Here is a 21,693-nt window from a genome sequence, read left to right as displayed (position 1 = left end):
TGATTTGCTTTGCGGTTTTAGAATTTTATGTCAGCTTGGCCGTCCAAAGTGGCATAAAGCAGCATAAATTATGCTTATTAGTTGGACGAAAAACAGGTACTAAATTGTTTTTATTTAGTTTTCCTCCAGCTTTGACAGAAGTTTTGCCCAACTTCGCCCTCTTGACTTTTAATTGGCTTATTGTGTTGGATTGTCTAAAACGTTTTTGCATCCGGTTTGTTGCTATGCTTCTTTTTTTTTTTGTCGGTTAGCTTTGACCGCCCACTCAAGCTTGGTGGATTGTGCTTCCATTTCTTTTTTTTTGCCAGTTCTTACTGCACAAAGTGCTCATTAATTACTTAGGCCGCTCAAAGTTAATTGTTCATATTTTATCAAAAGAAAGAGCTGTCAACTTCTGTTGACTTGCTAATTGCCCAGTGCTTAGTTCTGGCAGCAGTTTGGCCAGAATGAAAAATAAAAAATAGCCATGCCAAAATTTGAAATTCAGCAACGCCCACAAAGAGCCGACGAAAGCGATCGTTGTCTACACTCCGGCGATCGTACATCCGACCGCGATGGCTATAGTCGATTTCCCGAACGATCGACAGAGACGGGACGAGCTATCTGAAAGATCCGCCGGCGGAGCCACGCCCTCCGTTTTCTGTTTATTTTCAAACAGTTTTGCTCGTCGCCAATCGAGGCAGATGCTGTCGGCCTTTTATATTTTATATTTCAGCGGGCTAGAAAAAACTCGAGTGGTCCGCCATTAAGTCGAGTGTCTATGCAAATTTATTCCAGCCAGTTTTGGTCAAGAAAGTTTATTATGATTCCTTTGTATTTATGCAAATATTATACAAATCATTGACATAAATATAACTGAATAACATGAAAAGAGAATAACTACTTTAAAATACTATTAATTACCTAATGCACATGATTTTCAAACTGAAGCCCACCATAATACCACCTCTTAAATGTGTGCTGATAAAATCCCATTGGGAACAAAACCCTTTTTTGCGGTGGCATATGGGGCGTATGCGTAACAATTTAATTAAGTTGTGGTGCCGAATAATACTAATAACAGCAAATTGCATTTATTGTTTTGAATTATGCACTCATGCACACACTTTGACACTTTGCGGTGACCAGTGTGCTAGTTTATGCTAGCCACTTTGGGGCATAATTAAATGTGAGGGTCGAGAGCAAACACAATAATAAATATATCAATTTGCGAAATATTTATTTATTAATTAGTAAAAAAATGGAAACGATGCTGTTTGCATTGCTTAAAATGTTTTCGTTTTCATTTAAATCGTTGAAAGCCTACGTGGCGTATGCGTAATATTTGTTTGTACATTTTGCGGAGTGCGTTTGTGCGCATTAAATTATTCATGAATTGATTAAATAATTGCCGACTAATAAAATGTAAATTAGCCTTAATTAGTTAATTAATTTGCCAAAGGCATTCATTACACGGCTGCATGAGTGTCGAGTGCGCCTTTATAGATTTGCAACGAACGATTTGATCTTTAATTGGATTAGAACTCAAATTTAGTGGGCCAACATGAGTGTTAAGTAGGTTTGCCAAATGTCAAGTCCATTTTCGTTTATACCTTAATGGCCTGATGCCAAGATAATAAATGGTATTCCATATCAGTTTACCTAAAGCAATAAATAGCCACTTTTATTTAGTAAAGACCACCCATTTAAGAAACTATTTTTTGTTTTTAATTTATTTGATTGCCAACCATTTGTTACATAATTTGCAAATGGCAGAATTATCTGTGAAATGCATTCAGCATTCCTTTGCCTGCTGCAAGTGATTGATATCAATGGCAATATTAACAATAATAAAGGACGAGAGCAATATAACCTCCAGCTGCAATGTCCTTGTTTACATCGCACACACATGCAATTTAATTTAACGCAGCATAATTTTTTACCCTTTTTGCTGTGCCACAAACAGACTGCGAATGTAAATACGCCCGATGATACTGGGAACTCGAAACTCCAAAAACACATTGCGCTAGTTGGGTCACCATTATGTGGTGCCCTCAAAGATGAATTGCCATTTGATTTGTTTGTGCTGCTTGTGGCAGCAGTTTAATTTAATTATCGCATTTGTCATTTGGCCAACTGCCAGTGAAACTGCTGCTGCTACCGGTGCTTGTTTTCTGGCCCACAATCGCTAGGGCCATCCACCGACCATGCAATTGACCATATAAATGCAAACAAATGGGCACATGTAGATACGAGGTCAAAGCTGCCCAGGAGTTTTGCGTACTCTGGGCTGGCAGTTCATAGAAAGCATTTCAGAAGTAAGCTTATACAATATAAAAAATTAAAAAAAAATAGCTGGCATATTTCTTAGCACATTTTTAGCATCACTTGCGCTACTAACCCGTTTAATTGGCCCAACATACCATCCCATACCATTAATCTCTGACCCGATCGCGCTGCAATCAGAATCAATACAAAAAACTGGCTTGACGAAGAGCAAATCAGCATTTAGGTCGCACCTGAGTGGCAATTACATTCGCGTTTATGAGCGAGCGCTGGCAAACATTTAAAATGAAATGCCTAATGCAAATTGTCGAGACAGTTGCAGTGCAGACCGCAAGCGAACAGTTGCCAGCACACGCCCCTATGCTATGACTGCGGCATTACGGCGCACCACCCCCCAGTACCACCCAGCGCACCACCCACTGCACCACCCCAAGGCTCCTCGTTTTACCGCACCACCCCATCCTCTCTCCCCGCCGCTGGCACTAATATGCAAATGTAATTTGCTGAGTTTGGCGCGTGACGTTCGTTTGGTAATCGCAACACAATTACAATGTTGTCAGTTTGCATCAGTGTGGGTGAGTGTGAGTGTGTGTGCCGCAGGGGAAAGAGGGGGTGGTGGTGGTGGTGGTGCAGCGGTTGCAGTTGGGACAGCCGCATCCACGCGTAATTAATTGATTTTTATCTGGCTTAAGGCTATTTTACAGTTTGTTGATGACAGACGATGCAGATGAGGCATGCAACGTGGAGAGATGCACCACCATTGGTGGTGCCAATGGCAGCCACCTCAACTCAACTCATCTCATCCACATCCGCATCTCCACCAGTCCAGAGGGCAAGCCATTTGAGAACCACATTATGGCCGATGTGGAGGTCTATTTAAAGCCAATTTTATGACTCTCACTTTGTCTCTGGCTTTTCATTTGTTCTACTCGTTACTCGTAGAGTAAAAGGGTATACTAGATTCGTTGAGAAGTATGTAACAGGCAGAAGGAAGAATTTCCGACCATTTCAAGTATATATATTCTTGAGCAGAAGTTTAGCCGAATTTTTAATTTTTTTTGTAATTTTTATGATGTATTATGTACAAATTCAAAAAATTAAGAAATGTCCCAAGGCTGAAGTTCTTAACACCATAACTCAACTTATCTTTATCGGATTTTGAAGTGGCATACCTCTAATTGTTTCTGGCGCAATTCTCTAAAAAACTGCATTTATATTTTTTCCCCCATTTCTACCGATATTCCAGAAATTATTGACATTTCTCGTTTGCACTTTCACCAGCTGAGTAACGGGTATCTGATAGTCGGGGAACTATAGAATTATACCTTGTTTTATGATTACATTTGAGAAGTTGTATTTTCAAACTGGAAGCAAATTATGTCCTTAATAAATATTCTATTTTATTAGATGTTTCTCTGAAATATCTTATTCAGTTGCCATATTTAAATAACGAATATGGTGATAAAATCGGTAGCATAACGTGCGATTCCATGGAAAAGAGCAACTCAAGGCACTGCTTAAAAATGACTAGGTAAATAAATTCCGAAGAAAGTCGGCAAAACCTTGATCCGATTATCCGTCGTATAATTATAAGTTTTAAACTGCAATTGAACTGGTTGCCAATTACGGGAGGAGTTGGTAATTTGATTCCAATTAACGCAAATCTCTCGCTGCAAACTTGATCCAGTGTGATGGGTGGGTCGATGGGAAAATTGGCAAGTGCCAATGCAAATGGCCAAAAGGCTTAATGTCCGGCCACAGCAGGATACCCACATACAAATGCACGACACACACACACGCGCAAACACGGGATAGCTAGCACACACACACACACAGAAAGCCGTGTCCTGCAGTTAATTTGCTGATATTATTGCTGTGATTAACACATACATGTTTATGTGCCCCGACAGTGTTTTATATATAAACACAACATTCTGCGCGCAGAATGTGAGCGTGGAAATCTGTGCATTGCACTTGAATTGACGTTGGTTTCTCACGCACACACACACACACACACACACACACACACACACACACACACACACACACACGTAGACGTGTCCTTTGCCAGGATGATAAATGACTGGACCGAGCTTATAATATTAATAACGTAGACAAAACACTTGAACATGTCGACATGCATAACATTTTGGCTCACATGGACAGTTGAACATCAAACACAAAGCACTGACCGAAAATATACACCATATATTGGCCATATATGTTTACTTTTAAGCCGGCCATCTATTATTTTGTCCAGTGTACACACGCACACGTTGCAGAATCCTCAGTGTTTATATGTGTATATCAACTTGTAATTAATTGACTTGATGGAGAATGTAATTTAATTAAGCAAGCATTTCAATGTGACTCCACTGCCACATCCTTGTTGTTGCCATGGCCAATTTGCTTGGCTTCCATCTACATCAACATCTATACATTCCTCATTTTCTCTTTGCCTTCTGTGTGTGTGTGTGTGAGTGTTTATCTGACTGGGTCTTTTGCCATGGCAGCCAATTAGTCTTATGGCATTTGAGCTCCCACACGGCGTATGCGTAATGTGAGATTATTAATGCAAATCGGGTTTGCATTGACAGGCCCAAGTTTTGACAGCTTTGCAGGGATTGACGAGGACATGGAATGTAGCGGTATAATTCAGGGATATAATGGTGTAAATATATGCTCATTTGCTCTTATTGCAACATTTCACTAAATACTTTTGCCAAGGTGAGCCCTAAGTGCTTAATTACAGCGATTTATAGATCAAGACCAAACATTTTCATTGAGCAGCGGAGGCCTTAAGGTCCTGGTTAAACCTTTGGTAGTTAAAGTCCGCACTGTCAGCTGCAAGTGCAGATAACAAACGACTTGAGCGGTTGGCCAAATAGCCTGTTTGGGACAGAAACCGCAAAGGGTTCAGGAATGATATTAAAGTTTTGATTAATTCAGCGCCTCTTAAAGAGCCAAGCACACAGATGGCAGTCATGTGGGTGTGTTTGTTCATAAATTTTGTTGTTGCCCTTAATTGGCTGACAGCAGTTGGGCCCTGGGCATGTCCTTGCTGCAAAGTTAATTTATTCTAATTAGTCAATAAATCTCAATTTATTTCACAATCAGGCAAACTCTGTGTGCGTGTGTGTGTGTGTGTGTGTGTGCTTGTGTGCACTTGAGTGTGAGTTTGCTTGTGCTTAAAGGCATTTCTGGCTGCCATGCGAATTGTAAACTTGTCCTGCCATCGCCCCTCGAAAATAAATCCCTCTATGCCCCACAAAATCACATGTTCGGGCAGCTGCTGCAAGTGCAAGTGCAACGAAATACAATTTGGCATAATAATTACTGAGGCATTAAGCAGCATCACACCTTGCTTCCTCTTGTTATGCTCTTCAATTAAATTACGATATATTTCATGGCTCCCGGGTGATTCGAGTTGGGTAAATAAATAGCGGATTAAACTAATGCGGCCAGTGGAAAATCGAAAAATGCCTATTTTTGCCAGAATGATGATCAAATTATGCTTTTCATTTGGCTCATTATTATTTTCCACTGCTACAGCCGGCGCCAAAGTGAATGAATGAATGCTAAAAATAATTTCATTATTGTAAATTGTGTCATCAAAAATAAAAGCACAAAATAGTAATCCTATTTTAAGTTGCCTTATTAAGTTACAAAATATTTTTTTCTAATATATATTAGTATAATGTTTTGGTAGCCCGTTTTTACTGCAGACTACTGTACTATCGAAAATAAAATCATTTTATTATGATTTTTATTTTTGCGTGTTCATTTCCTCGTGCAAATTAGGCAAATTAAATATTATAAGCATACGCACAGAAGCAGACAACAAAACATTTATGGCTAAATATGCGCATTAGGCTGGGATTATTGAGTGGGTTTTAAAAAGTGTTTAATTTAGTTAAATGGCCACAATTGCGATTGTGCTTTCTGAGCTAAATTTCACCAACAAAATATTGGGACACTAAATAATTCGAATAATCCCACAAAAACAATGTGTACGCTAGCTGCAATTTGCAGTGAAAATCAGTGAGGGGAAAATCAATATGAAATATTTTAATCAATGGCATAGAAATATGAGATAATTTTGAGAAAAGTTCCAATTAAAATCTTTTTGGAATCCTATAATTTGTTCAGTCAAGATTTATGTTTAAATGGAAATTTGAGGGAGGAAATTGAGTAATCCAGTATATAATATCGTCTCAGAATGATTTAGATATAATCTTGATGTTAATTAGTTTATATGACTCAATGAATGATCATTCTGAACGATCTAGATATTAGGTTCAATATATATTTATTTTATTTTTTGCTGTCTAGTACTAGAATGCAATCCTACCTGCGTTTCGGTGACCATCAGCAGCTTGGCCATTTCGGTGCGCTCGCTGGCACTGAGATACTTCTTGTTCTCGAACATCTTCTCCAGCTCGAAGATCTGTCTGCCGGTGAATGTGGTGCGCGCCTTCTTCTTTCGCCGGGCATCCGTGGAACCGGAATCGGAGTCGTCCTCGGTGGTCTCCAAGGTGCTGTTCGCATTGCTCTGCAGCTGCGGATTCACATTGCTGCCCGGCGAGCTGCTATTGGTGGCCATCAACTTGTCCCGCATCAAACTATCGCTGCTGCCCGTTGGACTGATATCCGGTGGTAAAGCCACTGTTGCCGCTGCCGTGGGCGATAGCTTCTTTTTCTTGGCCGCCGGCTTGCCAGAGCTTTCTGCAACAACAATGGAGAAGAACAGGGATAAACAACAAAACGGTTAGCCAGCTATGAGTATGCACATTTGTCTTGGCCATGTTTGAATGGCTTTTATATCGAATCGCAGCTGTTTAACTTCAATGGGGTCTCTTGGCTGTCATTTCATAACCGCTTTTGCAATTAGCCCGTCAAATGTAGCAGCAATTGACTGGGCCAACTGCCTTTTGTAATGCATTGTTCGATTCCCCTTTCTTGTTGCTGCGCTTTTCAGCATGCATTTATTCGCCATTTGCCATAAGCTTTTGCTTATGCCTTCGATTTTTTACTCTTGGATTAGGTGGGCTAGTTTTCTTATGGGACAACTAAGCAGAATATAGGGTAAACTGTCTAGGAAAACTATTTAACATTCATGAACTCATATAATTCATATGACATGTTAACAGGAGATGTGGTAAAGTTACTTATAAATACACCAGGAATTTAGTCTTCACTCAACTAGATCTTAATTTAATATACCCACAATATATCAAGCAGCACTTGCAGGGCATTTATTGGCCACTTGCGTTGTCCAATGGCCGCCTTGCAATATCGGGCGAAAACAAGTGTTAACTGTGCTATAAATGCCATATGCTTTTGGCCGCGGCTTTTGGACTTGACGGGGCCAAAACGTGTCTGGCATGAGTCGAACGAAACGTTGCCTGGACAACTTCAATTACCAATGCATAATTGAAATCTAATTGACAGTTAAATGCAAAACGCTCGATATCGCCGAGCTGTGTATGGTGTACGGTGTATGGTGTATGGGGTGCATGGGTGTTTGGTGCTTCTGTCGTTGTTGTCGTTTGTCGCATTGCTAATACGCCGCGTGGGCCCGGCGGCCTCATATGCATGACACTGTGATTAATTAGGCGGGGCGGGGGTGACGTCAGTGCCATTGTCGCCATTGGCAAACGGCAATTGGCAATTGGCAATTGGCAATTTTCACTATCGAGTCGAGCAACCCAGCACCCCGTTGAGGGAAATGAGAGACGATGGCAGTGGAGTGTAAAGGGCGCCCCAGTGGCGCGAAATCAATAAAACTAAATGGCAAAACAAAAGCGGAAAAACAACAAGGAACAACAAGCTGGCCAGGCGTTAAAAGCCCGCAACTTGTGCAATTAGAGCAACAACAATAAAACCAGAACAAAAGCAAAAACAAATGCAAAAAAAAGAAAACTTTGCACAAATGTTTGCTTATATTTGCCAGTAGCCGCATGGCTCTTAACGCCAATTGGCAATTTCCATGTCATTTCCATTAGGCCCAGTCGCCGACGGTGGGCATTTAAATGTCGTTATGCCAAGGGGGCAACAAAATGAAAAAACAAAAAAAAAAACGGAACGCAAAACTCCAATTTTTGCCCCGCTCCATTTGACGGCACTTCCATTTATGGCAGCTGCAAACAAGTAATTAAGCGAAAATTAACCGATGACTATGTCAAACAATCGCTTGTCTGGAAGTTCGTCATTCAATCGGTTTGCCGTTTGGCTGTTGTTTTCGCCAAGTCTGGTACGTGATTTTAATAACAATAAAAACGGAGCACACACAACATTGAGCAATTAACGCGCCAAGCGAATAGCGGCAGCAAAATTATTCAAATTGTGTTCTCAACTTTGCTTGTTTTTGCCCACCGATTGCCATTTTGTGTTTGTTTCATTGTGGCTGCCGCAGTTGCTAATTGCATTTTCGTATGTTTTCGTGCCATTGCGCTGGCCTCTTTCGAATTAAATCATTTTAATGCACCCAATGCAAATGCATATTCAAATTGGCAGCCATTTCCGATTCACATATGAAATAAAAATAACAAAGCAATAAGCCAAAAGTGCATCTAATTAAATTTTGCACATTTTGTTGACCAATTACAATTTCAATAGTTTATTAATTATCGCAAAAGAGCGGCCTGCATGTATACGCAAACAATGTATTTACTGAACATTTTCTGGCACGATTTGTTAATGCATTAACATGAGTTCTCGCTTAAATAAAATTTGCAAATTTAAATAAAAAAGGAAATAAGTGCAGTTCCTATGTGTTTTAAATATCCAATTGGAACTTTAAAAATGAGCTGCTTTTTAGCTCCCACCTGCAGTTGCCCAAATTTGTCAGGTCAATACATTTTTAAACCATAATTAAACTGTAAATGGCATATAAAATTCCTCGAAAATTGAGTAGCTGACAGACGAGCCGAGTGAACTGGAGTGTGGCAAATTCTAATGACCAGGCCATTAGCCCAGCCGAAGAAAGGGCCCGCGACGCCGAGCGGGCCAAGAGATGCCGACGGGCATCATTTAAGTTGGCAGAACACGCATACGCCGTGTTGCCCGCCGCACGCTTCGCTGAAGCGTGTTGAGAGCTCCACGCTCCGCTCAATTGGCAGGCTCGTCGAGCGTTGCTACACGGCACACACATCCTACCTATGCTGGGCGCCAATAGGCGGGAGATGGGAACGAGATCGCTTCAAGAATAGACACACTTTCAAAAATACTACCCAAATTGATTATAGATTTTGCGCTATGCCTGCTGAATCAATTTCGAGAAGAACTACTTTCGAACTTTCAGGGTATTCCCTTTGATTGTAGTACTAACTTTCGGCATCTCTAATTGGTTGCCCTAGATGTATCTGCATTTGTCCAATACGTTGGCAATGGTAGTATTTTCTCTCTGTGCACACGCTATGTCTAATACATACCCTTCTTGGTAGCGGACTTTCCGAGGATTTGGCTCTGTTTGGTGGCCGGCATGGGTGAGTTGTTGCTGTCGCGGGACTTCTTGGCCACACACAGATTTAGCGGCTGATCGAGCGGAGTTGCAGCAGTTGCTGCTGCTGCTGCTGCGGCTGCTGCGGCGGAGCTTGCCCCTGCAACAGCGGCACTGTCTTCCTCGCTGGCATCGCTCATCGAAATGGAGGAGCTGCGGATGGGCTGCTGATCCTGATACGGCTTCAGTATGCTGTTCGGCGACTTGGCCGGTCCTTGGGGATCGAAGGCGCCCTCCGGCCGATCCTTTTTGATCAGGGACATGCCCAGGATATCGGCTATGGAGTGGGGCGTCGGGTGTGGCGGCAACCGATCATAGACATGGGCGTGCCAGTTGGTGGGCGGACCAGGTGTGGTTGTAATCGCAGGTGTGCTGACCGAACGCCGTTGCTGCTGCAGCTGGACACTTTGCTGCTGCGGCTGCTGCTGCTGCTGCGGATGCACTGAACTGGGCCGCGGCGCCACAACCGCCTCCAGTTGCTTTTGCAGGAACGTGGTGGGTGGACTATCGGCGGCGATCGTGCTGGCCATGTTGTTGTTGTCACGCACGCGCAACATATTCACCAGCTTCTCCTTGCTGTTGCTGATGGGACTGACCATGTGTGAGGTCATCGAGGTGGGCGGTATGGTCAGCGGACTGCTGTAGTTGTAGCCGTTGCAGGCCATCTTGTACAGATCGGAGTTGGATTGCTGGTGCTGCTGCTGATGTTGATGCTGATGCTGATGGTGTTGAGCCTGCTGCTGCAGGAGATGCAGTTGCTGCTGCTGCTGCTGTTGCTGATCCTTCACAACACCGTAATTGTGGCCCAGGGCGCCGCTGGCCATTTCAGCTGCCTCCAAGTGTGCGTCACGTTCAGTTTCGGGCATCATTTGAGCCACGTTGCCTGCAAATGGGGAAAATGTTGAGCAAGTTAGTACTGAAAAATGGAGATAAAGTGAGAGAGCAAACTTAGATTAGCCCGAACAGCTGCACATTTGTCGTCAACTTGTTAACGGTCTGCCTGCCAACTGGCGCCTGGTAATGTAATTTGTGCCCGCCCTCGACGTGAAGGCCAAAAGGCTTCGTTTGCAGCGGACCTCCACTTACTTTCACCCCCCCATTGACCTCCCGCCCACCTTTCAGCTGCCCCCGCAGCAGAGACCCGAAAGTAATGCAATAAAATACAGCGTCAGTCCGTTGCCACTTGCTGCCTGTGCCGCAATGTGCACGGCAAAAAAACACTATTAGTTACAGTGCATTTTGTGAATTTTGTCTTTCTAGAATAAGTATATAAGCGTTGCTCTCAGTACCTATTTGAATTGGCACCTTGAGATACTCGTATTTAATGATATAGTTAACATTATTTAAAGTGAAGAAGAATTGAAGCGAAATCAGTGACTAAGAAACAAAATGCTGTCATGGCTAAGATGGTTTGTAATATATTTCAGGCTTATCTTAATTGCTTGGCATTTAGATAAGATTACTTATTTTCGAATCATAAAGTGGCAGGTATGTGTGCAGCATTTTCGCTCTCAGTGCAGTTCAACCTATTTAACCCTCCGGCAAGCCTTGGCTTCGGCTTCGGCTGACTTGGGTTGAGTTGGGGTGAGTTGGGTTGAGTTGCAGTGGGTTGGGGCTGAGGCGAGTTGGGTGGGTCAGGCGTAGCCTATTTCCTGGCGCACTGCGTTGTGATTTGCATAACAAAATGTTGCACAATCATTGCGAAAGAGAGGGGCGGAGCGAGCGACAGGGACAGAGGCAGATAGAGCTGGAGGAAGGATCCAACTAGGCGGCACATACGTTTTCAAGTGCTGAATCCAGGGGGCGGCAAGTGGGCGGTGGGATGTGGGTGGTGGGTGCTGGGCGGTGTCGCACAGCCTTGTACATTTGTCACAGTGAGCGTGCGTTTGTGTTTGCAAGTGCTTGCTGAAAATTTATGGCACAACATTTGAGTGTGACACAATTTAACTTAATTCGTTAAGTCAAAAGCGTGTGAAATGTACATGGGAAATTATTATTTTTTAAATTTCAGCAGTAAATTCTGCGAGGAGAGTCAAGAGTTCTTTAACCTTAATGGGTGTAAATTGTATGTACAACTAATTTAGTTGTACTTCAGTTGATATGATATAGGAAAAAGGGTTTGTGTTAAGGTATTTTATGTGTTATATATTCTACATGTAGAATATATAATTCTAGTTGAAGAATTTGGAAAATCACTGTGTGAAAATATTTTCAAATCAAATATTTGCAGCTGTCCGAAATGTATATCCACTTTGCTAAATTTTGAGTAAACAATTTGCAGTTAATTTGTTGGCATTTTGAATGCATCGTTATGCGTTGTAACAACTCATGGCTGGCATTCCCAAAAGCAATTTAAATTAATACAAAGTGCACACTTACCCCAACACTTCCACATACACATACACATAGACATACACTCGGAAAAACTGAGCAGACGGCCAACCAACTACCACCCACTTTTCGCAGTCGCAGTCGCAGTCGGCGTCGCAGTCGAAATGTCAGATTCGAGCAGCGCGCTCAATAAAATGATGCGTGCTTAAATGTTTTTTATTGCCGCTCGGCAGCAGCAGCAGCAGTAACAAAAGGAGACACGAAGATATTTGCCACTCGCACTCACACAGATACGCGCACACAACTGCAACTTGACAAATTTCTATCGCAACACCAGAGAGAGAGAGTGAGAGAGCGCTCATAAATGTGCCCAGCAACATGTTGCCAAGGCGCCTGGCAAAATCACTTAAGTCGAAAATAAAATAAATGGCAAAGAGCAACAAGAGCAAAGCCAATTCACAGCGATGATGATGGGCGGCAATGGGTGGCGTGGGGTGGAGTGGAGTGGGAGGTGGGAGCGAGGCAGCAAGAAGGCTAGAGCGAGAGCGAGGGAAGCAAAGGACGAGGCAGTTGGAATGTGTTGCCGGCTGATTTGGGGGACATATTCAAGCAGCGGAAGCAGCGCAGGCAAGCGGAAGAAGTTATTTCAATTGCCTTGCCTTCCAGTCCCAAACGCAAAAATAGAGAGGAAAAGAGGAGATGTCACTACACCGGGAGAAATCGTTGCATTATTAATTAACGCATAACTAAGTGGATTTGGGTATGTTTAACCCTAATATCTGGTAGTAATGATAGATTTTTAAGACTTGAATTTTAGTATACATTTATTTTCTAACAGCGACTTAAGTGTTTTGCAAGCCGAAAACCAATTTGTATATATTTTCCGCTCCCTAGAGACAATTCCAATTATGGCTTGCTCCCTAATTTAATCACGCTATTTCTTACAATTAATTTTTTCTGTGTGGCTTCCGAAAAAAGAGTGCCCTGCCCTCGGGCACGTTCAGTAGCTTAGTTGCCAGCGAGTGTGTGTATTAGTTACCTGGCACGCTTCTGCCGGAGCCTCCCCCGCCCCCACCCATCCCCTTCGCTCGGATGCCCTTCAATCGTGTGGCAGGAGCAGGACCCAAGTGTCGAGTGCCAGGACGAGGCTAATGGCATTTAAGTTTTGTTAGCCGGACTTGCCCTGGCACATGTGGCACGTCAGGAGCGGCGGATGGAGGATGGTGGCTGGTGGTTTAGTGGATGGGAATGTGCGACAGAAAATATATTGGATGGAATATTTAAGATGGTGGAGGAGACATTGTTAGCCAACCTTTTTGTTTCACTAAAATGGGTATATGTGCACAAAATTATGTTTAAAGTATTTAAGTAAACTAAATAACTCTTATTAAAGCCCATTTGATTGCCTACAATTGTCCAGATCAGAACCTCAAGTTTGTTTGTGTGCCACATGAGCGTTATATCTCGAAGGTCTACATTTTCGGCCATTTCGGCAACTTTTTGCCAACCGTATTTGGCCTCGAGGCTGTCGAGATGGATTTTTGGTGCTGGCCAGGCAAACTCCTGTCCTTCTCTGCCTTGCAGAGAAGCAGCATTTTGTCTATTTTATTTCATTTTCATTTTATTGCATTGACAACAACGCAGCACACATTCCACAGGAGGGCCACAGGACCTGACTGTGCGAGGGTGGCTGACTTTTTGTCTGCCGTTTTGCTGGAATTTTAACAAGCCACTCTCGAATCATCATCATCATCAGGGTCCGCTTCATTTGCCCACGGCGTCTTTCGCCAGAGTCCCTTGGACTCGCCGCCATTCGTTTTGTACTTTTCCACTCAAAAAAATCTCTGTTCTCTTCACTTTATAAAAAGTTCGATTAGTAATAATAACTTGGCTGCTTCCTACGTAGTAACGTATTAATGGCCACTAGAGTTTTTCAGCACACATTCAAAGCGGTAATACAATAAGTATAAATAAAATGTATGTTGCCATGACTATTAAATAAAAAGACCTATTGGTGCAGATTGAACTTTAAGTTTATGTAAATTTCCCATGTTAGAAATTTTCACTTTTTATCGCAAGTGTCATTGTTGGCTTTCCCTTCGCTTCGTCCTTGCTCACGTTCGTCGTCGGGTTTGCTTTTCAGCTTTTGGCTGGCTTTTCTTCGTCTCTGGGCCGTGTGTTAGTTTTGACGTTAACTGTGTGGCTGACTTTGTCCGCCCCTTTTTTCCGTATCTTCACGCCCATGCCACCCGCTTTTCCGCCCACCCCCTGTCCGTTATGCCATGTCAGCATAATTTAATGTGTTATTCTGCACTGTTCTTCAGCGTGTGTGTGAGTGAGTGTCTGTGTCTGTGTGAGTGGGTGCTGTCAACCTGGCAGCTAAAGTGTGTAATTCGTCATTCATATTTACCCCCTGATCCGAGCCCCCGCCCCCAACCACCCACAAAGTTTGGCTTGTGCGTCACCATTTGCTGAATTGTAAACCTTATGAATTGCTGGTTCTTATAGCCCAGCTCGACTCGAACTCGCATCTCAGCAATCAAATGTAGGATCTAAATTATTGAAAATCTTTAATATTGCCTTCAAACTTGTTGGACTTCAAGACCAGCTGCAATCAACGCTGCAAGCCAGTTTGACCCCGGGGATTTTCGTGGTGACCTGTAACATGCCGCTAATTGATTTTTATGAGGTGCTCTAATGAATGTCCTGGGCGGCCCATAATTGCCCAGGCAAAAGCAGCCACACACACATACCCACGCACACACGGACAACTTGCAGGCGCCGGGCGGTTGGCATATTTCGCTGGGAAAGGAAAGTCTCTGAATATTTCATAAAGTTATGCGCTCGCTAATTAAATTGCCGCGACACACAGACACATGAGCACACAGGATGTGATGTGATGTGATGTGATGTGAGGGCAAACAGTTCACTATCGGCACTTCACCTGGCGGGCGGGTGGAAAGCGCCACCCCCGGGGACTAAGCAATTTTAAATGAATTTACATTAAGCGTTGCCGCGATGTTCTTTGGAAAATTGTTCGTGCCTCGTGTGCTTTAATTGCCACAAATTAATTTCCCTGGCATTTGGCTCGTACTATGTGCTCATACTCACATGTGCGCAGTCCTTCGCTGGTGGCAGTTCGTTTCTTTTTCGTTTATTTTCTTGTTTGGAAAACTTTTTCCCAGCAAGGGCAAAACAACAATAAGTTAATAGAACACGCACACACACGACGAGCACAAATTAAAATGAAATAAACTTTTACTTTTTCACTCCAAATCTCCAAATTGGGTTAGCCACTTTGGCCGAGAGACAGACGGGGCCAGCAATTGAATCAAAGTCGAACGTTAAAGTCGCTTAAAACTTGACAACTCGAACGAAGGCAACGGTTGGAATACTAAAATCAGGGCTTGATTATTCCATACCATTAATATTTTCAATATACTCGTACGTAGAAGCAGTCAAACGATTATTATTGCCCGGCTATTTTGAGGCATTTTCCCAACTCCGTTTGCACAGCCAACTTGGTTTCCGAATAACTTCATAGACAAGAGTTCGGCGGCGGAAAGCCAACATGGCTGCATAAATAAATCATAAAATGCTGAAAAACGATTGTTCGGGAAAAGTGTTGTGTGTGTGGGTATGTGAAAAGTGGCAATTGTGAACTTTTCTTTGGGGTGGCCGATTTCGATCCGAGCAATTGCAGCGAGAGTTGCAATTTGGGGAATGTTTTATTCAAGTGCTTTCGGTTTTGTTGTGGATTGGCTCATTCACAGAACTGTGTGTTTTCCCACATGGGTGAAAATAACTAGTTATGACTGTCAAATTGGATCAGTGAACTGCCTGTTGAATTTATTATTATTTCATTCGAAACGATTTCATAACAGAGTTGCCTGGGAGCTCGTGTTTTGTTTTTGTTTGTTAAATGAAGTGTGAGATTCGTTTTAAGTGCTGCTCTTGTATTATTATTTTATTCAGCTTTTCTAAGTAATTGCGCCCCAATTTCTCGAATACCTCAAACAACCGAATTTTCACCTACTACTCCAATGCAAACCACTTAGAGAAGGGCTAATAAAATAAACACCGCTAAATGGTCACACACCCAACTCAAGTTGAATCTCAGTCCCTCGTCATTTAACATTACAGTTGCTGCGGCGAAATTCCAGCACACATCCTTCCCGCCCAGCCACGCCCACCAGAACCGAAGGTAAATGGCAGCCATTCGGCGCCAAATCTGCAGAGCACACAAACATTACGTGGCTATTTCGAGCGCAGCATTTAAGCTCTTCAATCTACAATTCCCCCGACGAGGTCTTAAACTTTTCGTTTCTGTTTCTGTGTTGCTGCCACTGGCTGCTGCTGCTGCTGCTGATGTTATATTTATTTATTTTTATTGACAGCATTATATTTTATTTATTATATTGAATTCAAGTCATTGTGCTGCCACGACCAGCTCACCCTGGCCAAGTTAAGTTCGCCACCGGGCCATCACAGCCCTCCCAGCCAGTCAGTTTTGTGGGGCAGGAGCAGGAGCAGCTCCACTGCCACTGGCACGTTCTCAGCGGGCTGAGATGTGTGTTTGCGCCATTATTGTCAAGTCAGCATATAAAGCATCCAGCATCCAGGATTCAGCATCCAGCGAGGGGTGGCCCAAATCCCAAATACACACACAGGCACTGAGGAAAAAAGCGCAAGCCTTAGCGGTCTTGGAGCTCAAGGATTCTAAAAAAAACATTTGTTTCCCCCTAAAATCTATAAGTAAATTGAGTTATCTTTAAAGGCACTTCTTTACTTTCCGTCTGTAATTAGGGCTTGCCAAATTTAAAATAATAAACTCCACCTGCATATTCATGGACATCTGGAACACAAATTCAATTTAACACGTAGTCCTTTTATTTTGAAGTGCACGCGCTCGTAGTTTGAACGGAAATCGTTATATAAATCAAAGACAGATTATAAATGCTGCGCAATTTTCAAGTTATTTTTGCTAGATTCGTCTGCGAGGGTTGTTCTCATGACGCCTTTTTAGGGGTAACTGAAAGGTTTGGGACAGTGAAGACTGGGCTGAGTGACAGCTAGATGTGGACAACTGTTGAGTGGATGGACACTGGACTGGGTGGCTGTTTTTCTGTTTGGCTGGTGGGGAGTTGTTCATTAGTGCGGAAGGGCGCAATTGAAACGGCACAAAATGAGTGAAAATGTCAGCTAATTATGTTTGCATTTTTGCCATATAGAACTGCCGCTGAGCCGGAAGTGCCGGCAGGCTCATTTCCGTTTGAAATGTTTCCTGTCATAATTCGCCCTCGCTGGGATTTTTGTTTTTTTCCCGTCCTGCTGCACCCATCTCTTTTCATTTCCACATCGATTTTTGGCTGGAAGTGCTCCAAGAATAAGTCAAAACTTTGGGGCAATTTGCCTTTAAAGCTTTTCGCCAAGGGTCCTTGGGTTTTTTTTTCTGCCTTTTGGGAGAGAAGAGAGAAGAGGACGAAATGCGCTTGTCATGGCTTATTTCACTTGAACTTTGGGTCAGCAAAGTTGGCGTGCTCAAGCTTTATTTTTTTAATTTGCTGCGGCATTTTATTCGCTAAACGTTTTTGTTTTTTTCAGTTTTTTTTCTTTTGGCCAGGCCATTAGACAGCCGCTCCTTTGTACACAAAAGCGAAGCAAGAAATGTAAAGGGAAGGCGAGGGAAGGGAAAAGCGAACTGGCCGCAATTAACTAACTGCCTATGATTGATGACCTTTTAAATGGGAGAGCGACAACTTCTCATTATTGCCATTATTATAATTCCCTTTTGCATCCGTCAGAAGTAGGCCCAGTCCCTCATTGGTCGATTGGCCATAAGGCGAACTGGGTCAAAGGTCACCGTACTCGCCTAATTGCCGTCCAATTGGACCACATGTCGACTGAGTTCCCGCTTATTGGAGTGCCCGGTTTGCTCTTAATTGTCAAACGAGTGCAGGCAAATGGAGTGCACTGTTTTAAATTAATGCATTATTGCCCATGTGCCATCGATTATTTATATTGCAGTTACCCAGCAACATTCAGTTCATCCATCAGTTTGTCAATCAATCAACTAACTGGCACATGAAGTATGCAAAAACTTTTAACAAACAACTTGATCGAATATGAAAACTTTTCACATCATTTCAGTTGAACAGGAAATATTCTGTGCGCATTTTTGTCACATTTCCTAATTGGAATGGACGTGGAAAATAAGAGCTTACCAAGTCTTACTCGAAAGTGCCCATGCAAATATGTGATGATTTTAAAGCAATCCTGTCACCATTTAGCTGATCCTGTGTAAGGACAGTCCCACTTAAGGATACTTGCTTATTTTGTGTATTCCGGATCCACTACACTGTTTCGAACCGCAGCGTTTGAAATGCAAACTGTGATTAAACTGTAGTGTGTGCAAGGCAGATAATGGAGGTTTTCTAATCGTAGGTCTTTAAGATCGCGTTGAGATGGAACCCTTTGGGCAAAGGGTCAAAAAACAATAACGTCACTCAGTTGGCTGCGTGCACAGTGCGCAAATCATTGACTTACGCAAATGAGAAAGTAAATTCGTGGGAATTAAGTAGAACGAAGAGCAAAGGTTTGTTCAGCTCTTTTTTTTTGCAAAAAGGTAATCGAAATATGATGACCCTCGTGTCATCCAATATTTGGCATCTCTGCGCGAAGCGATCTCGGCCCGGCCGGTTGAAATATGAGTCAATTATACTTCCGTACGCATAAATTAATGATTAATTGCAAAATAAATTGACTTGCGTCACTTAATTACGTAGCGCAAGCGACACTGGAGAAAGCCGATAGTGAAAGGGGCGGGCTGGAGGTGGAGGAGGCCGGGCGCAGTTGTCACGCTCCGTGCAAAAGCCCGTCACTCGTCCGCCTGTCAACGCACTCGCACAATTACACTGCGCGAAATGCGGTGCTGCTTCGGCGTTGATCGTAGATGAGCCACGAAAGCGAAGTCGCCAAAGCGGCAGAGTTATCAATCGAAAGGCGGAAGACAATACTCCATAATATGGCCAATATCTTTCAAATTCTTCAAAAGCAAATGCAAGTTCTAAGTATAATATTTGATATATTAAGAATTTTTGTATGCTTATAATTTATGGCAGTTCCACTTTTTTTGAACTCCGCTTGCAGCCCCCATTTCTCCGAGTGTGCACCAAGAGGGACAAACACATGCACAGAACGGCAATTTCTGCTGTTGACATTCACAGTCAAACATGCTTAATTAATGCCAGCAACGTTGCCATCAGTCGCCAGCTCCCCGCTCCCCGCCCACCAACCGCCACCCGTTCCTCGGCATTTCGCAGTAAATGAGAGCCGGCGCAGTAAGACAACATTAATGCGAACATTAACAAAAACTGCTGGCGCTGCCTACTGTGCCCCCGCTCCCAGATCGCCCGGCTCCCAAAAATAAACACTCGCCGGCATCATCATCATAATAATAATGATACATGGCCAAGTCGAAGTCGTAGCTCTCCAGCGAGTGAGTGGCCCGATGGCACTTGATGGTGCTCGTCTGGCTGCCGGCACCGCTCCTTGATGAGCATTTTCCGATGCTGTCGATGCTGCCCCATCCCCTTCCCCATGCCAATCTCCACCACCAGTAGCCATCCCCAGCTCAGACTTTCGTTTATTGTCTGGCAAGATTCCCATAATTAAGCACAATCGAATACAGTGGTTTAGAGCCCTGTAAAAAGTATCTGCTCATCCCGAGATACATTTATTGCCTTCTTAGGACATTGCGTGCTTTCATATTTTTGCAATGATTAAAGACCAAAAATAGTTGGCTAGGAGCTTAGCTCAACTAGGTTTAGGTGAAAGATTGTTTTAGAACCTGTGTCATTTCGCGGGCTTTGTTGCACGCAATTAACCCTTTGGTGCCAGTGTTCTGGGAACTGCTTGCTTTGCACAAAAATCAATAAAAGCCTCGCCGAAATGGCGTTCGCACCACTCCAGTTAATCCGATCGAAGAAAATGCAGGGCGGGATTCGCGGAGCTGGACGCGGAGTGAAGCTGGGCGACTGGCGAGCAATTAACGCCGAATTGATACGCACAGCGCGCAAGGCATTGAACCCTCCTCCGTCCGTCCGGAGCAGAAAGGCGCTCCAGTCCATCCATTTAAGCGTTGGCATTAAGACGTAATTAAAACAACGCCAAGTGGGAGCGGATCAGAGGACTCCCCTCGCCGCGGAGCAGCCAGGGGGCTCCAACAAGGAGTCAAAAGATTATTTGTATTTAATTTCAAGTGTGCTGGCAGGAAGGCACTGCTGCTAATGCTACTGCTGCTGCTTCTGCTGCTGCTTCTGTTTTTGGCCTTGGCTTCTCCTTTGCTCAGAGACAGTTTTTCCTCTTGCCGTACATAAAACTCAATTATAATTAAGCATTTAAGTGGAAACGGGCGAGGCTGCGAGCAAATGAAGCGAACTCCGCTCGAATGAAGAGAACTTCCACCGGGTTCCAACTTGATGACAAGGCTGCCACCAGAACCCGCCTCCGCCTCCGCCCCCAGTGACCCCGCCCATTTTTATTAGTGGTAGCCACTGGCAGCACCCTAATTGCTAAGAGCGCCACTCAAAGTTTCGGCAGGATAACGATGACGATGACGATGAGGATAAGGATAAGGATGGTAACTCGAGCATGAGGCGGTATTTAATTATCGTTCATCGCTCATCGCTGCCCATTTGTTCGCGAAGGTTTTATTGGGCGCTGCACTGAGAACAATTTCTGCTGCTTGCCAGCTCCAGCGAACTAGGTATGCTAGCTTAAAGTTGAGTAACAACAAGAGCTCTTTTACAACTTAACCATCTGGGATTGCTATTACTCAGAAGATTACTCAGAATATATTATGGCCTTTCTGGCTGTCATTAAGCAGTAACTATTTCCTCACTGTATCACATTTGGCCTTTGCCATTGGCCAGGACATTGTTACTCAATTCCAGTTGCCATGGCAGTGGATTAATTGTTACGTAAGCCCGTTTAATTTGCTTGCATAATGCAGGCTGCAGCCAGAAGCGAAAAGCATCTCAATTAACGAAATCGTCGATGAGGTCAAAATATCATGGCCATCTATGTATTTGCCGGCCAAATAGGTCAGCCATTTGGTAGATATTTATTTATAAAACTCACTCGCTTTTTTCCGGGCCAGTCAAGCGTGCAAATATATACGACAACTGACAACTGCCGAATGGGAAAGGGGAAATGGGAAATGGGAAATGGGCAAGGAAAATGGACGGTTCGGGGATGTGAAATTTTAATGAACTTTTAAACGTAATGAAAGTAATTTTCAAATTGCAAGCGCACAGAAAGTGGAGAGCGTTGGATAAAAAGGGGGCGGGCAGAAGGCATGCGGCTTAACTTATTTTTTTATTTTTTGTGCCCCAGTGAAATTCAATTGCGGCAGAAGTCGAGCGCTGGCAACTTTTGTGCGTCCTTCAGACGGTCCAGCCAGCCCGAGCGCCACCCAAAAAACCCACCAGATAACCCACCCATCCGAGCCCAGTCAAAAACCCACTGGGCCGGGCCACTCGAAATGATTTCGAAATGGCATTGAATGTAGCATTTAATTTGTGCGCCACAAGCGG

General features: G+C 43.5%; 1 protein-coding gene across 8 annotated transcripts in view; it reads right to left on the bottom strand.

Annotated features, from left to right (window-relative positions):
• LOC6552528 (homeobox protein abdominal-B) overlaps positions 1–21,693 on the bottom strand; it is a 42,922-nt gene that overhangs the window by 5,097 nt on the left and 16,132 nt on the right. For all 8 annotated transcript variants that reach the window (XM_026976836.1, XM_026976843.1, XM_015154719.2 and 5 more), the window contains 2 exons: positions 9,699–10,649; positions 6,617–6,990 (listed from right to left, as the gene is read on the bottom strand). In XM_026976836.1, coding sequence (XP_026832637.1) covers positions 6,617–6,990; positions 9,699–10,635 — 1,311 coding nt within the window. In that variant the 5' untranslated portion in view covers positions 10,636–10,649. The remainder of the gene's footprint in view (positions 1–6,616; positions 6,991–9,698; positions 10,650–21,693) is intronic.

This window comes from Drosophila erecta, unplaced genomic scaffold (assembly GCF_003286155.1).
Source record: "Drosophila erecta strain 14021-0224.00,06,07 unplaced genomic scaffold, DereRS2 tig00000000-arrow-pilon, whole genome shotgun sequence".
In the NCBI taxonomy this organism is placed as follows: Eukaryota; Metazoa; Arthropoda; class Insecta; order Diptera; family Drosophilidae; genus Drosophila; species Drosophila erecta.
The sequence above is the reverse complement of the archived record's forward strand: the minus strand, read 5'-3'. Positions and strand labels throughout refer to the sequence as shown.